This window comes from Stenella coeruleoalba (assembly GCF_951394435.1).
Source record: "Stenella coeruleoalba genome assembly, chromosome: 7".
In the NCBI taxonomy this organism is placed as follows: Eukaryota; Metazoa; Chordata; class Mammalia; order Artiodactyla; family Delphinidae; genus Stenella; species Stenella coeruleoalba.
Genome location: NC_137153.1, coordinates 55689978 through 55708669, shown reverse-complemented (window position 1 = coordinate 55708669; position 18692 = coordinate 55689978). Strand labels below are relative to the sequence as shown.

At 40.0% G+C, this 18692-nt stretch overlaps 1 protein-coding gene across 1 annotated transcript in view; it reads left to right on the top strand.

Moving 5' to 3' along the window:
- The window catches only part of ADAMTSL1 (ADAMTS like 1), a 468040-nt gene that overhangs the window by 17590 nt on the left and 431758 nt on the right, over window positions 1-18692 (top strand). Inside the window, exon 2 of the mRNA XM_079927992.1 lies at window positions 17793-17920. Within this exon, the coding sequence (XP_079784118.1) occupies window positions 17793-17920 (128 nt within the window). The remainder of the gene's footprint in view (window positions 1-17792; window positions 17921-18692) is intronic.

Below are 18692 nucleotides of genomic sequence, written 5' to 3'. Positions count from 1 at the left end.
ATGACGCTGCAGGAAAAATAATTCCTCTTGCTGAAAACAAAATGACAGACTCAAAATGCTTGCAACATTGAAAGCAAAAATTAAGTTTTATGAATTCTCAGGGAAACTGTATTTGCTTCTACTTTATCAAGCATTGAGGGTCAGAGAAGTGCTCACGAGAATCACAAAAACCATATTATGTTTCATATGCTAATAAACATTTATAAAAGGTTTCACTAATGGCTCCTAGACATTGTCATTTAATTTACAAATGAAAGACTGCATTACTTCCCATGTATACAATACTGATTGATATTTTTCAACTATGATTTCAAAATGCTAACAGTACAGGGAATTTAGCCAGCTCAGAAACGCAAATACTTTTCATGAACTTGACTGGGAGATAGAAAGAGACAACTGGTATATACGTCTTTAATCACCAATATTATATTCCATCTCAATTTAAGTAGATCAGTATTGTTTACAAATAATGACAAACTATAACTGACTGAGAAAGACAAGTCCTTTTAGAAAACCAAAGTCTTTCTTGCAGTGATTTAAAATAAGGGACCTATTCTACAGTCTACTCCCTACAATATTACAGAAAAATTGTAGGCTATTTATGAAAGACAGCATCGTTTCACTAGGGAATGTCTGCCCTCATTGCTGTAGTTAAGACAACGAAAGCTGTATGAAGGTTACTGACTCAACTGTTACTGATAAAGGACTTAATAATATGTTGAAAATATATCTAGAAATCAGAATATCTTTTTAAATAACCACTAGAAGTTATACTCGTAGAGAACCACAATAGCAGTTTCTGTTTTGATACAAAATAAATTATGTCATGAAAATTACTGATATAGCCATTAGTAGAAACAGCATAAAATGAAAAACCATTATTCTTTACCACCTGGATAGGAAATAAGTCAATATAGAAACTGAAAACCATCATATAAAGCTAACTTTTATCTCATCATTTGGGAAATTTTTGCTTACCAGTACTTAGTGATTTTTAAATAATTAAATAATACACATTTATCAACAAAAATACAGTGTATAGTTTAGCATTTTTTATTATTATTCAGGAGTCACAATGATTTGACAGAGGTTCTGAATGCTGATAATTGTATTGTAAAGGAGTCCCCGTTAGAGATTCTTTGTTTCAAGAATTACTTTTAATGAAATGATTCTTAACAGCTGAAGCTGTAGGATCATCTCTACTTGAATTTCATTTAGCAATTTAGTACTGTCAACATTTTCGTATTTTAGATCTTTTATTTTTTAAACAATTTTTATAGCAATCCTGAGTTAAATTGAGCAAATGTTCATGTCTCATCGCCAAGTTAGAAAATTTATTTGTAAGTATGCTCATTTAGAATTGTAGACATATTTATGGCTAGGGATGTTTCAGAAAGTATCTGGCCCCAAATCCCACAATGGCCAAGTCCTGACCCTCAGCCTGTGTCCCTCTTTAGAAGTTTTGCCATCAGTATTATCCATACCTGTTCTGTGATGCATTGTAAAATTAAAATTGCTCACAAAAAAGTCAGTTAAACACTACACATCCATTGAACATTGATCTCTGTATCAAGCCCTGTTTTAGAAATTAGGGGTGTCAAAGGGAATTCCCTTTGTCACAGTTTAATGAAAATACACTTTAATTAATGAAAATACAATTTAATGACAATACAATTCAATTAATGACAATACAATTTAATTCATCTTTTTTTACTTTTCTATTGGTAGAGGCCTATGCCTTTGATCAAGTCAGGACTCCCTCACCCACCCATCCTTGTTCCCTCCTCAACCCAGCACACTCATCTCCACAAAGTGCTGCTTCCCAGGTGTTGCCGAAGGACTGCTATTGTTTACTCAGTGATGAGGATTCTTTGGCAGATAAGCATCTAGGATTTGAATTAGGCTAAATTAAGGCAAGATGTGACAGGTTAATCAGCTTTTAACATTTTGGGTAAATTTCAAGTTGGCGTAAAAAGACACGTGAAGAAGCAGGAATGTGATCATCTTTTTCTTCCATGCGTCAGATTAATTTTTTTCCTCTTCCATTTCCTTACTTATCTGCAGTTTCTGCATATATATTTTCCCCCTCTGTCTTCAGAGAATCTGAATGTGTATAAATGAGAGGGAAAGCTGACATCGGTTGTTAATTAGACACTCAACTACAACTTGTCCTGGCCTGCCTTGCGTTAATTATTCATTCAATGAATATGCACTGAACCCGATTACATGTCCGGTGTTCTACGAGGCACTGGGGGTACAAAGGCATGTTCATCTTTGTCATGGCCCTTAAGAAACACACTGTCCATTCTTTGGGATAGATGTATAAATAAGTAACTACAGTACAGTGGCTGACAAATGCTAAAATAGCCATGCGTATCAAGTCCTAGCAATATGTTCAGAGTATACAGGAGAGGCAGTGATTGATTTTACCTGGAGATTAGAGAACATTGCACTAGAAGATGGCGTGGGAGCTGCAGGAGCAGAAGTATACAAGTTGAAGAAAGAAAAGGATGCAAGGAACACGGAGAGGAAGGCAATCTAGGCAACAGTAGGCTCATGAACAGAATATCAGAGGTGCCCAAGCAGCTTGTCTGACTGAGCAGCAGTGTCCTGTCACTGGAGTGTTGAGGATCTGAGTGACCAGGAGCGACAGAAATGAGTCTAGAACGTTGATTTAGGGTCAAGTTAGGAAGGGTGTTGTATGCCACTCTAATTTGGACTTTATCTTATACTCGGTGGTTCTTAACCTTTTTTGGAGAACGTGATGAAAGCTAGAGATCCTCTTGCCAGAAGCTTGATAATGACACACATACACCAAAAATGTTGCATACAGTTTCTGAGTCCTCACAGCCCATCTGAAATCTATTACTTGATGCCACCAGCTCTAGGCAGGTAGTGGAACCACAGAACCCCCTTAGGGAGTGAACTTTAGCTCTGCATTCTAGAAAGGTAACTGGCAGCAGTGTGGAGGACAGACTGGTGGGTGGAGAGGCTGAGGTCAAAAAATCAGATGGGAAGCCTATTGCAGAACGCCAGGCATGAAATGCTGGAACCAGAATTAAGGCAGTGAAAGTAGGGATTGGGGAGGGTGGGAGTGGAAGAGAGACATTTCAGAAGTGGAAGTGATGAGACTTGGTATCTGATTAAATGCAGAGAATGTTGAGCAGTCAGATATTTTGTTGTTGTTGTTTATCTCACTTCCTCAGTAGATTATAAAGGAAACATAAGCATGCGGGATTAGAACTTAAGATCCATGAGAAAGCAACAGGTTCTTCCATAAGCCAAGAAGCAGAGGGCTATGCGGTAGTGAGCTCTGCTGATACCTACTGGGAGACGCTGAGAATCGAATAGGGAGCTGTTGAAATTGGTACACGTGGATGGGAGACAGTCATTTCAAAGCAGCAAGTTAACTTGCTGGTTACCACCTATGCCTTGCTTACAAGGCTTCCTGGCCCATGTTGAGTGTTGTCCTTGAGTGTTTAGTCAGGTATAGATGCGAAGGAAATCTGCTGATGATTGGCGTGAATGTACATTAAGCAATTATGGTGCTTCTGGATTGCTGGGACGCCGGGTTGGTTTGCTTTACTTTAATGATGGAAAAGGATCATCAGGACCATAAGTAGACCCTCAAAATGATTTACTGCCATCCTGCAAAACTCGTGAACCTGTTCCAGTTATTCAAACTGCTACCTATAGCTACAGTTACAGGTTAAAACTAGAGGGAATGTTATCTGTTGAAGATACAGAGATATGGTAATTGAGCTGTTGCTTTTAAAAATGGATCTGAGGGGCTTCCCTGGTGGCGCAGTGGTTGGGAGTCCGCCTGCCGATGCAGGGGACACGGGTTCGTACCCCGGTGTGGGAAGATCCCACGTGCCGCGGAGCGGCTGGGCCCCTGAGCCATGGCCGCTGAGCCTGCGTGTCCGGAGCCTGTGCTCCACAACGGGAGAGGCCACAACAGTGAGAGGCCCGCGTACCGCAAAAAAAAAAAAAAAAACAAATATGGATCTGAGGGCTTCCCTGGTGGCGCAGTGGTTGAGAGTCCGCCTGCCGATGCAGGGGACGTGGGTTCGTGCCCCGGTCCGGGAGGATCCCACATGCTGCGGAGCAGCTGGGCCCGTGAGCCATGGCCGCTGCGCCTGCGCTTCCGGAGCCTGTGCTCCGCAACGGGAGAGGCCACAGCAGTAAGAGGCCCGCGTACAGCAAAAAAAAAAAAAAAAAAAAAAAAAAAAGGATCTGAGTCATAGGTGCAGTGTTTTGACAAAATTTATCTCCTAGTGTGGAGGAGGGTGGGTGGTGGTATGCATTTGCACTGAAGAAAATAATAAAGTCCCAGAACTTGAGACCACTTGGAAATTTTAAGTAACTAGATATTTCTCTCTCTCTCTTCCCCCTCTCTCCCCCCTCCCGCCCCCACTCCTGTGCTTATTGCATATCCTATGTACATTTTTAAGAAACAGATGACAAGTAAATGAGTAATCTAAGATTTAAAACAAAACATACTTCCGAAGCCTTTCACCCTCTCTTAAATATTTGTCCACATCTATTACATTTTCTTCTAAACGGCATGCATAGGAATTATTGCAGTGCCGACAGTAGGTAGTTCAAAAATAGAAAGCATAATTCCTGCCTTCAGCAAGTTTACAGTCTAACTGGGAAGATCATTGTTATGTAAAATGATCACCCTAAAGAGCTACAAAGTCTTGTTTTTGGTTTCATGTAGCCTTGCAAATTGATAGTGCATGGATGCAACATCAAATAATTGCAAATTAAAATATTGAGATAGTAAGCGCTTATCATTCTAATACTTTTTCTGGGTAAAGGGAATTTAATGTGCGCAAAAGTAGAAAAAAGAATATAGGAAAGAAGAAAATATAACATTGCGTCAGAGAGAATGTTTTAGAGTTCGATTCCAAACATTCATCCCGCAGTATCTGAATGGCACTTGAGAGAGAAAGGACCCGATCATGAGCGTCGGAAAGGAACGTAAGTTACACACCCAAAGTCCTCTGGAAGTTCATTCAGAACCATTTCAGCAAATTTTCTTTCTTGGCTCAGATGGCACCATGGTCAACCAAAGAAGAGTTAGGAAAGTTCTCCTAAAACCAAACGCTTGATTGTGGCGTGAAGTGAAAGTCATTTCTTCTAGCTTCTCTATTATCAATTGCAGTTTGGGGTTTTTGTTCAGCAAACTCTAAGCCATATTAATCTATTAACTTTCCAGTTTTCTCAGGGAATCACAAAGTGAGTGTTTTCTCTGTCAGGAATTCTTTCTCCATTGATTCCAAACCCCAACATGTGCTTTCCAGAGCCTCTGATGTTTCATTAGTTCTACAGATGTTTTGTAAATGCATTGCAGCAAAATTTGCCTGTGCTGCAGAAAGTGTGGCTGATGGGAGCTGCAGTTTGGACAGAGCTCGGGTTAGATGAGATGGAAACGGAAACTGAAACTTCTAACTGGCTCACCAGGAAGTCAGGAATTCACAAAAAGAGCAGAAGAAGGAATTTCATTTGAGGGGGTTTTTCAAATACGCCTGTTTTGGGGAGTGGAGGGGTGTGGACGTCCCAGGAGATGACTCATCACTGCTTTCCTTGGTACTTGGCTTATAGATTATTTTGCACTGGAGATTTTTTCTTTCTTAGAAAAAAACAGCAACCAGGAAGACGAGCTTCAGTTTTAGAGCTCCAGGTAAATGGCTTAAGTTTCACATTTGAGGAGAAATAGAAGAATGTCTTCAAACTCTCCATACAGTGCAAAGGCCATGGAAGTAATGACGGTCAGTGCAAACATGGGAATAGATGATTTTTTTTAAATGACTGCAGTTTCTACAGCATACAATTCTCCTATTGTCCAATTTTGTTTTGTAAAAGAAATGGAATTACCAGTTTCAGCCTTCTCTTCCTAATTGAGCGGCCCCTAGGTTTAGGAGTTTGGCTGCTACAGTTGTTATTAAAAAGAAAATTATTACAGTGGAAAAAAGAAAACCAGACTGACAGGCTCTTTCTAGTAGAAAATCTCTTTAAATCTTCCAGACTCTCTCAGAGAGTGTGTCTGGAAGATTTATACACACACACACACACACACACACACACACATATATACACTCACATATGTATTTGTATATATACATAATCTACATACATATACATATATGTATACACATAAATATACATATATATAGGTTTTCATCCAAACTTGTTTGAAATCTCTCTCAGAAAAAGAAATATATAGTAGTATTTATGTTAATATTCTATCAGCATTACAACAAAGCAGAGTCTATTTGTGAAGTTTATGCTTTTAAAGTAGTAGAAACTGACAGTGATAGAATATTTTACTAGGCCTTTCCTTGAGATAAACTGGCTCAAAATACTCCATGACCAGTCACAAATATCCTGAATACTAATCTTTGCTCATATCAGCAATTATTGATTTGAATTCAGCTGGCTGTGAAATTGTGTCTGGTTGAGCCTTCCAAAATGGCCAGAGGTTTCTCAGCAGTTTCCGAGATGAGATGTAATCCAGCCTGGGCCTTGGATGGGATACAAACATATCAAGTTACCCTCGTTCTGAAATGAAAATCTTCCTGAAGCATTTGACATGGAGCAGAGGCAGGCTTTCATTTCCTAAAAAGTAATGAAGCTGTCTTAATTCCATCTCCAAGTTGTTATTCCTAGATTGAGAAAGGGTGCTGAGGACAAAATCATTTTTCACAAGAAAAGCAACAACATTAGTACTTGTCATTCTATTTAAAAAACTGTGTACTGATAAAATTCTGTCTAAAATGGAAAGGAAGGTCAAAATTGGAAGCCAGGCAGCACAAAAGATGGTCGGATTATGAGTATAAAACCTGGTCCCTTGGTGAAAGTGGGGTGTTAAAGTCCCCTACTACGATTGTGTTACTGTCAGTTTCCCCTTTTATGGCTGTTAGCATTTGCCTTATGTATTGAGGTGCTCCTATGTTGGGTGCATACATATTTACAATTGTTGTATCTTCTTTTTGGATTGATTCCTTGATCATTATGTAGTGTCCTTCTTTGTCTCTTGTAATAGTCTTTATTTTAAAGTCAATTTTGTCTGATATGAGAATTGCTACTCCAGCTTTCTTTTGATTTCCATTTGCATGGGATATCTTTTTCCATCCCCTCACTTTCAGTCTGGATGTGTCTCTAGGTCTGAAGTGGGTCTCTTGTAGACAACATATGTACAGGTCTTGTTTTTGTATCCATTCAGCCAGTCTATGTCTTTTGGTTGGAGCATTTAATCCATTTACATTTAAGGTAATTATCAATATATATGTTGCTATTACCATTTTCTTAATTGTTTTGGGGGTTTTTTTGTAGGTCTTTCCTTCTCTTGTGTTTCCTGCCTAGAGAAGTTCCTTTAGCATTTGTTGTAGAGCTGGTTTGGTGGTGCTGAATTCTCTTAACTTTTGCTTATCTGTAAAGGCTTTAATTTCTCCATCGAATCTGAATGAGATCCTTGCTGGGTAGAGTAATCTCAGTTGTAGGTTTTTCTCTTTCATCACTTTAAATATGTCCTGCCAGTCCCTTCTGGCTTGCAGAGTTTCTGCTGAAAGATCAGCTGTTAACCTTATGGGGATTCCCTTGTATGTTATTTGTTGCTTTTCCCTTGCTGCTTTTAATTTTTTTTCTTTGTATTTAATTTTTGATAGTTTGATTAATATGTGTCTTGGCGTATTTCTCTTTGGGTTTATCCTGTATGGTACTCTCTGTGCTACCAGGACTTGATTGACTATTTCCTTTCCCATGTTAGGGCAGTTTTCGACTATAATCTCTTCAAATATTTTCTCACACCCTTTCTTTTTCTCTTCTTCTTCTGGGACCCCTATAATTCGAATGTTGGTGAGTTTAATGCCCTCCCAGAGGTCTCTGAGTCTGTCCTCAATTCTTTTCATTCTTTTTCTTTATTCTGCTCCTTGGCAGTTATTTCCACCATTTTGCCTTCCAGCTCACTTATCCGTTCTTCTGCCTCAGTTATTCTGTTATTGATTCCTGCTAGAGTATTTTTAATTTCAGTAATTGTGTTGCTCATCACTGTTTGTTTGCTCTTTAGTTCTTCTAGATCCTTGTTAAATGTTTCTTGTATTTTCTCCATTCTGTTTCTGAGATTTTGGATCATCTTTACTGTCATTACTCTGAATTCTTTTTCTGGTAGTTTGGCTATTTTGTCTTCATTTATTTGGTCTTGTAGGTTTTTTCCTTGCTCCTTCATCTGTCACACATTTTTTTGATGTTTCATTTTTTTGATGGGTGGTGCTGTATTCCTGTCTTACTGGTTGTTTGGCCTGAGACGTACAGCCCTGGAGTTTGCAGGCAGTTGGATAGAGCTGGGTCTTGGTGCTGAGATGAGGCCCTCTGGGAGGCCTCACTCCAATTGATATTCCCTGGGGTCTGAGGTTCTCTGTTAGTCTAGTGGTTTGGACTCAGAGCTCCCACCACAGGAGCTGGGGCCTGACCTCTGGCCTGGGAACCAAGATTCCACAATCTTCATGGTTATAAAAAAAAAAAAAAAGAAAGAAAGAAAGAGAAAACAGGAGCAGTACAATATCAAAGAATAAAAAATAAAATTAGAAAAATAAAGCTATAATTAAAACAACTGCAACAAGGTAAAATAAAACCACAACAAAAAAGAAAAAAAAAAGGGTGGGGGGCAACAAGCCAAAAGGAGAGATCACCGGTCTCTTGGGGTTCCTCCCATCCCCTTAGCTGTGCATGGTCCCCCACTGGTGCCTGGTAGGTGCCTTTGTTGTGGGGAGACACGAATTCCACATCCTCTTCATACACCATCTTGACTCCATCACCTTATCTTTTATAAAGGAGGCAAGAATATACAGTGGAGAAAAGACAGCCTCTTTAATAAGTGCTGCTGGGAAAACTGGACAGCTACATGTAAAATAATGAAGTTAGACCACTCCCTAACACCATTTACAAAAATAAACTCAAAATGGATTAAAGACCTACATGTAAGGCCAGACACTATAAAACTCTTAGAGGAAAACATAGGCAGAACACTCTGTGACATAAATCACAGCAAGATCCTTTTTTTTTTTTCCTTTGCGTTACACGGGCCTCTCACTGTTGTGGCCTCTCCCGTTGCGGAGCACAGGCTCCGGATGCGGAGGCTCAGCGGCCATGGCTCATGGGCTCAGCCGCTCCGCGGCATGTGGGATCTTCCCGGACCGGGGCACGAACCCGTGTCCCCTGCATCGGCAAGCGGACTCTCAACCACTGTGCCACCAGGGAAGCCCAGCAAGATCCTTTTTGACCCACCTCCTAGAGTAATGGAAATAAAAACAAAAATAAATGGGACCTAGTGAAACTTAGAAGCTTTTGCACAGCAAAGGAAACCATAAACAAGACAGAAAGAGAACCCTCAGAATGGGAGAAAATATTTGCAAATGAAGCAACTGACAAAGGATTAATCTCCAAAATTTACAAGCAGCTCATGCAGCTCAATATCAAAAAAACAACCCAATCCAAAACTGGGCAGAAAACCTAAATAGACATTTCTCCAAAGAAGATATACAGATTGCCAACCAACTCATGAAAGGTTGCTCAACATCACTAATCATTAGAGAAATGCAAATGAAAACTACAATGAGGCATCACCTCATACCAGTCTGGATGGCCATCATCAAAAATCTACAAACAATAAATGCTGGAAAGGGTGTGGAGAAAAGGGAACCCTCTTGCACTGTTGGTGGGAATGTAAATTGGTACAGCCACTATGGAGAACAGTATGGAGGTTCCTTAAACTACAAATAGAACTACCATACGACCCAGCAATCCCACTACTGGGCGTATACCCTGAGAAAACCATAGTTCAAAAAGAGTCATGTACCACAATGTTCATTGCAGCCCTATTGACAATAGCCAGGACATTGAAGCAACCTAAGTGTCCATTGACAGATGAATGGTTAAAGAAGATGTGGCACATTTATACAATGGAATATTACTCAGCCATAAAAAGAAACAAAGTTGAGTTATTTGTAGTCAGGTGGATGAACCTAGAGTCTGTCATACAGAGTGAAGTAAGTCAGAAAAAGAAAAACAAATACCATATGCTAACACATATATATGGAATCTCAAAACAAAAATTGGTTCTGATGAACCTAGGGGCAGGACAGGAATAAAGATGCAGACGTAGAGAATGGACTTGAGGACATGGAGGGGTAAGTGTAAGCTGGGACGAAGTGAGAGAGTATCATTGACGTATATACACTACCAAATGTAAAATAGATAGCTAGTGGGAAGCAGCTGCATGGCACAGGGAGATTAGCTCGGTGCTTTGCGACCACCTAGAGGGGTGAGATAAGGAGGGTGGGAGGGAGATGCAAGAGTGAGGGGATATAGGGATATACGTATGCATATAGCTGATTCATTTTGTTATACAGCAGAAACTAAGACAACACTCTAAAGCAATTGTACTCCAATAAAGATGTTAAAAAAAAAAACAAAAAACAAAAACAAAAACCAACGTGGTCCCACCAGGTACTAGCTGTGTGATTTGGCAAGGGGAGAGGGGAGTGGGGCAGGGGGACAAATGTTTGTGACCTGAGTGGAGAGATGAAATAATTAACACCAACGTGCTAGAAACTACACTAGGCACCTTACATATGATTTCCTAGTTAATCTTCACCATCACCCTAGGAAAGGAAGCATAAATATCCCCATTTCACAGATGGTGAAACCCAGGCTCAAAGAGATCTGACAAAGGGTTCTCGTCCAGTTTACTAACATATGTCTAGGAAGGTCTGTCCCACCACCAAGCCTGTGCTCTTTCTCCTGTACTTTGATGCAAGGTGTTCAACCTCTCTGAGCCTCAATTTTCTTATTGGTAAAATAGGAAAAACTTCTCCTACCTGACATGGCTCACCTTGAGGATTAAATATGATCATCCATGTAAATTCTAGCCTACTTCCTGGCACACAGGTACTTAATAAATCCCAGCATTTTGCCCTCACCACCCACCTCCTAGGTTTAGGCGCAGCTAAGTGCCCTTACAGCAATGTGAAAGGGGCACCTGTGTGTGCGTGCATGGACACAGCAATAGGAAAAGGAGAAGAGGTACCCAAAAGTCCTGCTGTGGCCTAGATAGCTTTTCCACCGTTACAGAACTGACTTTTCTCCTCAGTAGCAAGGGACAGGCTTCACGCAGTGGCCTCTGAAAGACTGTGCACTGTGTCACTGTCAGCTCATCATATACCCCAGCAGTGCAGCTGTGATAAGAACCAGATGATCCAGATTTCCTCAGCAAAGCCAGCAGCAAATATCTGGGAAGGCGCATGCCTCAGTATCCATCCACACACCCTGCTCTTTAAGAAAGTACGTCAGAAAGCTAATGGACTTTTACAAGAGCCCAGTTACTGCTTAACGTCTGTAAGCTCTCAGGAGCAGAGCATCACAACTCCTACCATGTACAGTTGGCGGCAGAACCCATATTCCAAGTTCTTAAAGAAGCCAAGGATCAGGTAAGATTTATAGGGACCTGATGTAGGGAAGCTAAAAATGAAGTCTGCAAATTCGTTTCCAAAGCTTGGTACACAGATGGGATGTTCCTGTGTATAGATTTCTCCACATTGCATGGGCTCACCACAGGAAAAATGGTTCTCTCATCACTGGAGGAGTTGCTCCCCCACTTTTTAATTTCGAGGTGTGTAACATCCATTTAGTACAGTCACATACACAGGTCCAGATGGCTTAAGCTAGATGCTGTCTGTCTGGGAGAAGAGGAAAACCTCCTTGCTGATTTTGAAAGAGTAAGAACCGCTCTTCCATTCATCCCATTACCCATTTTCCTACTTTTGAGGATCTGTTGATGTCTGAAAAACACTTTGCTTATAAGATAACTTCATTTGCTATAAGACTTCAATTCTACAAAAACCTGTCATCCATTTCCTCAGAACCTACTTTAGTTTTCATTTTGTTCTGTATAACTTGACCTCTTGTTACAACATTTGGAAAAAATATTTTCCCAATACTCTGTGTATGTATCTCCGAGTAGATATAATTCTGTCTTCTTATTGCTAATTTGTGCTTTGTCCTACAATATCTTCCCTAAGTCTTTGATAACCTGTTCAGGTTCCAGTGGAAGAGGGTTCTGGCTAAGGAAGTACATAGGAGGTCATTCTGAGGTTAAGTGTCTATTGGGCTGTGAGGTGCAGGGAAACTTGCTCCATGTGATTACTCTGTGTTAATTACTTGTAGCTGTCAGGCTTAAAGCTGTTCACCTGAGACTTGGTTGCTGCAATTGCCTCTGAAATTAACCACAAAATGATCAGATGAAAACCATGTTTAGATAAGCAGTAATAGCGAGAAAATGACACCATTCTGAGGTTGATGGATTTAGAGAAGCTCTTCTAATCTTCGAATATTGCTAGGATGTATACAGCGATGTCGGCCACAGTCTATATTCCATGCAGTTGGCATGGACTGAGGCTTAGAGTCACTTAACTGACCAGGAACAAGGGTGGATGGAAACTGAGAAGTTGATGGCTGAATTTTCTAAAACGAAACTACGGTTGACCCATAAACAACTCAGGTTTGAAGTGCGTGGCTCCACTTATATCAGATTTTTTCAGTAGTAAAGACTGCAGCTCTACATGGCCTGTGGATATGGAGGAACTGCGGGTAGAGAGGGCCGGCCATAAGTTACTCTAGATTTTCAACTGAGTGCAGGTCAGCACCCTTCACCCCCAAGTGTTAAAGGGTCAACTGTAGTTGATTTAGGAGTCGTCATCAGTGCTATATTCAAAGGTCATCGTGTGGCACGAAAGATCTAGAAATAGCTAGACTTTTTCTAAATTGAATAACTCATGGGAAGTATTTGATTTTCGTAGGATTGTAGAACCAAGACTCAGGCCTTTCTCCTCTCAGTGTTCGCTAGATTTCCGAAATGTCAACTCAGAAGAGGTGCCAGTTATCCATTCTAACCCAGCCAGTGACTATAGAAAAACATAAGTGCTATACTAAGAAGGAAATTTCAAATGGGCTTTCCCCTCAAGTTCAATATTAGATGCAGTTTTGACCTTTTCTGATAAACCTCCTATTGGTGGAATCCTGCCTTACAAACAGAATTTAACGGTTGCACTTCTGTCCTCTGTCAATTAGTAGCTAAAGACCATCATCTCACCTGACACTGTTGCTGAAATTTCTAGCAGTGGTCAGGAATAATCTCTTGATCACTGTGTTTTTATAACATTCATGACCTTGTTTCTGAGATGTTGACATTAAAATATTAGGTTTATGTGATGGGAATCAAATCAAGAAACATTGGTGGGGATGTAATGGGAAAGCTTAGAATTTTGGTTTCAGAAGCAATCAGCATTGCCTCTAGGCAACTCATTATCTATTCCTGTTTTCTTCTGCTTCAGTTTTTCTTCCTACATGCAATTCAAAGTTTACACTTTTTAAAAAATGCTACTTTGAAGTGAAGTGGAATGCACATTCCACAATAAGAGAGTAATAAACATGAGTCCCACCTGGACTAAGTATGAAAGTTATTTATAATGAAGGCCCTCTTAACAACTGTAATAAGCAAATGCTTCTATGTCTTAAATGACCTGCAAGGCATTGCTGAAATGTCATTTCTGGTTATAGATGTAAAAAATCTGGCACAGTTAAAGAGGAGGAAAATTACTTTCTCTAACATTAAACATGAATTCAGTTGAAATGAATTATGTTTATTCTGCTGGTTAAAAGAAAAGTCGGAGTTCGTTCCAGTTTAAGGAATAGGTCCATGACTTCCTTCTGGGCTAGTGTGCAATGCCCTTCAGAGAAATGTGGGCACCTAGTATGTCTAGTTGTGTGGAAACTTGTAACTGGTGATGAGGTAAGATGTTTAGTCAGTGAACCCTCACCTTAGAGCCATTTTAGTGCCTCTCCAGACATGGCACATGAAAAATATCAAGCAACTTTAGCACAGAGTTTCAAACAATTTGCTTCTCTAGAAGAACCAAATCACAGCCATACATTATTTCCTAAATATCCAGAGAGCTGCCAGAGAGAAACTGCTGCAGGATTTGGCATTCTGGTGTTCTTACCTCACATGGAAGTAGAGTTCACATGTGAATGCCGCATGTGGAATTTTTTTTTCTGTTGTAGTAATTGGATAGTATCATAATTTGTAATCACTCATCTTGCTTAGTTTAATTACTTCATGCAGGCTAGCATTTGTGTTGCTGGTTTTCATCTCAGTCAGATTGAATTTTAATAGAATAAGGGAAATTGCATTGTACAATGCATGTGTGTCACGGAAATAATTACCGCATCAGGCAAATACTCTCTCAACAGAACCATCTTCCAGTCACAGTCACACAGAGCAAACAAAACGGGAGCCAGGAGGTGCACAATAAACTTTTTAAAAATCTGAGGAATGAATTTACTGGGTGAGCAAGAGACTCGGTATGTATATTTAAATGGCAAAGGGTCTTTCCTCCCTCACTAGCCTCTTAAGCTTGGAAACAGAATACCCCGTATTGCTGTGATTAGAGATTGGCTTTATTAACCCTAAAAACCAGGCTTTGGAGCTCAGTAAATACTTCCTTTAGAAAGGACAAGTTTGGGGGTAACCAATGTGTTTCTGTTTCCTATTCAATGCTGCATTTTATAGGAACCTCAAGCTCCTGGCAGGTCATATCACCAGGTCAGTGTCCTGTGGCAGGAGACTGGAAGGTTCTGCTGTGGGAAAGTCAGGGTTTTAAGAAAGATGAACCTTACATAGTACAGTGTTTCAACTAAGCTCAGCAGAAAAAAAAAAAGCACTGCTACCCATGATGTTAATAAGTAATATTAAATAATAATGTTAATAATAGCTTCAAATGCTTACATAGTATTTATTATTTAGGCCCTATGAGCTTTATAAAATGTGCATATGTATTTGTTTTTATTGTGGCATAGTATATATAACATAAAATATACTGTCTTACTCATTTTTAAGTGTACAGTTCAGTGGCAGTAAATACGTTCACATTGTTATGCGGCCATCACCACCATCGATCTCCAGAATTATTTTCTTCTTACCAAATTCAAATTCTGTATCCATTAAACAATAACTCCCCATTCCCCCCTCCCCCCAACCCCTAGCAACCATTTGACTTTCTGTCTTTATGAATTTGACTACTCTAGGTACCTCCTGTAAGTGAAATCATATAATATTCATCCTTTTGTATCTAGCTTACTTCACTTAGCATAATGTCCTCGGTTTACCCATGTTGTAGCATGTGTCAGAATTTCCTTTCTTTTTAAGGCTGAATAATATTCCATTGTATGACCATAGCATATTTTGTTTATCCATTCATCCCCCCCCCGGACATTTGGATTATTTCTGTCTTATGTGCTTTTTATGTATTAAATATTTTAATCCTCACAATGTCTCAGTGATGTAGATAGTTTTATTATCTCCATTCTATGATAAGAAAAGTGAAGCACGAGAACATCACAGCTGGGAGGCTCTGGAGCCAATATTCCACTCCAGGCTGAGTACGTCTGTAGTCCCTACTTCTAACCACTATCTATCCCACTGCTCATTTCAAATGATTTAGGACTCTAAATATAGCATGCACCAGCTAGACAATCCTTGATATAATACTCTAAAGCCAGGTTTGTGGCTCCATTTATACCGGCAGTAAAAGTTCCAAGGAGTAGTCAATTTGACAGATGAGCCCCATAGCAACATCTTTATAAAGAATCCCATACTGCAAAATAAATAGTTTTCTAGGGGTGAAACAATGTGCTTTTCTTTTTCAGGAGCTCCTCCTAATTGGATGATATAGCCTTGAGTATAACTAGATAGGGCATGAGAAAGTCTTTAAGAGCTACCATTTATGGAGCCTACTATATGCTGGTCATTTTACTTGCATCGTCTCAAGTTCTCACAATGCTTTATAAGAGGTTACCCTCCTGTCGCCTCTGTATTCCATGCTCTTCCAGTATTATACACTGCCTATGCTCTCTCCTTAGAGAAAAAACTGAAGATGAACCGTCATACTGCCTATCATGCACATTTTCTTTACAGTTTGCTTTTTCCAAATATAAATAGTTTTGAAATTTTAACATTTGTCATGTGTATGTTATTGACATGGAGCGATACCACCTTTACTATACGGGTGTCACTTGGTTTATTCAGTAAAGTAACTTGGCCACAGTTTACACTAGCTACTTGTAGAACTCTTGCCATGGGCTGAGTTATATCCCCCCCAAATTCATATGTTGAAGCCCTCCTGCCCAATGTGATGTTATTTGAAGATGGAGCCTTTAGGAGATAATTAGGGTTAGATGAGGTGGTGAGGGTGGGGCCCTTATGATGAGATTAGTGCCCTTCTAACAAGAGACACCAGTGAGCTTGCTCTCCCTCTCTTACTCACATAAAGTGGATGTCATGTGACCACATAGTGACAAAGAAGCCATCTGCAACCCAAAGGGAAAGTCTTCACTGGGAGCCAACCATGCTGGCATCCTGGTCTCGGACTTTGACTCCAGAACTGTGGAAAAATTAATTTTTATTGTTTAAAACACCCAGGCTGGTATTTTGTTACGGCAACATGAGCAGACTAATACAACTGTGAACGTACATATGTGACACATTCTCCATTTATAATAACATAATAATTATAGGTAATATTTATTTGTGATTTACTCTGAAACTAGTCCTAAGTTTAGTTTGTATAACTAGTCTTTCTACAGTGTGTGTGCACACACACACGTGGATGTAGTGTCATGGTTATAATATTATCCCCATCTTGTAGAAAGGGAAATTGAAGTGTAAAGAGGTGGTAAGTTACTTGTACAAGGACATATAATTACTTAAAAAACAATCCATATCCAAACCCAGGCAGTTTCTTTTTTTTGCGGTACGCGGGCCTCTCACTGTTGTGGCCTCTCCCGTTGCGGAGCACAGGCTCCGGATGTGCAGGCCCAGTGGCCATGGCTCACGGGCCTAGCTGCTCCACGGCATGTGGGATCTTCCCGGACCAGGACATGGACCCGCATCCCCTGCATCGGCGGGCGGACTCTCAACCACTGCACCAACAGGGAAGCCCACCCAGGCAGTTTCTAACTTCAGAATCTGTTCTATTAACTATTATTATTATTCTATTATGTAACTGGCACAAATTTTCTCTTTAACTCTTCTAAGAAATGTGAAGCACTACATGGAGACCTACACATAACAATTTTCCTTACAGTAAATGCAGATTTCACTAGGGAGTCTGTCAATAACAAGCAAATCTGTCTGTCTGGAGCCAATCCTTGCATTACTGAAGTTACTTCATGCAATTATTCTCATTAACACAACTGAAAACTAGGAATGATGCTGCTTCATTTAAAGAAAAGTCAGTTGTATAAAACGTTAAATTTTGGAAAGCAGTGCTGGTATGCATATGTCAGTCTTCTCAGAGCAGAAACATCTCTGAGTGCAGCTTCTCTCTTCACAAAGCAACAAAAGAGTAGACTCATGAACCCTGGGCAAAACTGTGACTTCAGTGCAATCTATCTTCCTCTGACCCAGATTCTTATTTCTGGCCACCTTTTTCTGTTCACTCCCATAAATGCAGTCCCTTGCCCTTTTCAGTCACAGCCCAGGGTCCTTGAACTCAAATATCCCTCTCCCTAAACATATGCACAGTATTAAATTGGAAAGAATCTGAGAATCTGAGCCCATCTTCATCCTCAGCAAGGCCAGCATGTACAGACACACAGACGACCCACGCTGTAGGGCGCACATTTCCCCGTTCACTGAGGACTCATACTGACCATCCTCTCGTTCCTCACAGAGCTCCAGGACCGCACGCTCTGAGGAGGACCGGGACGGCCTGTGGGACGCCTGGGGCCCGTGGAGTGAGTGCTCACGCACCTGCGGTGGAGGGGCCTCCTACTCGCTGAGGCGCTGCCTCAGCAGCAAGTAAGTCCTGAACCCACAACCTGGAGCTTTTGCAAGGCCCCGAGGGAGCAGGTTGGAGGCATACTTTTGGAGAAATGCAGAGCAGTTTGTTGCACACAAATCCAGATGAAGGAATGAAAGGAAGGTGCAAAGCATTAAATATGACCATCTCCAGCTAAGTATTTAGATATTCTTATATGATAAGCAATATAGAATTTATCTCATTCACCAAGCAAATTTTCTTATCTGTTTTCATGTTAGAACTGGAAGGAAAATTTATTATTAGAAATGGATTATTTATTATTATTTATTATTAGAAATGGATCTAGCATCTATAGCTCCATATGGTGACAATAATAACAAAAATATTAACGTTAACATTAATAGCATATTATGTTGGATTCCAGTGTTACCAAGTAGTTTGCAAATGAAGGATATATTGATTTGGTTTCTTTAGATGTTATAATGACCAGAAGTTCCCCAAGGTCATTCAGTTTCCTGAATGATGAGTTTTACATATTACGAGATTTGGAAGAATAGAAACTGCAGTGGAAATTGGGGCATGAACACTGGGAGAGATGATGAAAAGGGAAGTGAGAGTGGCTAACAGCTCCTAAGCTGAAAGGAAAAGGCTGGAGGTGTTAGAATGGAAAGTCTTTACTTAGAGTAATAATAATAATTCAAAAGTGCTTCTTGAACTGTGTGGTTTATGACTAGATTTTTCTCCAAACTATAAAATACAAAGTACTATGGTAATATTTTTTTAATGAAAGATTTTATTCAACAGTGAAAA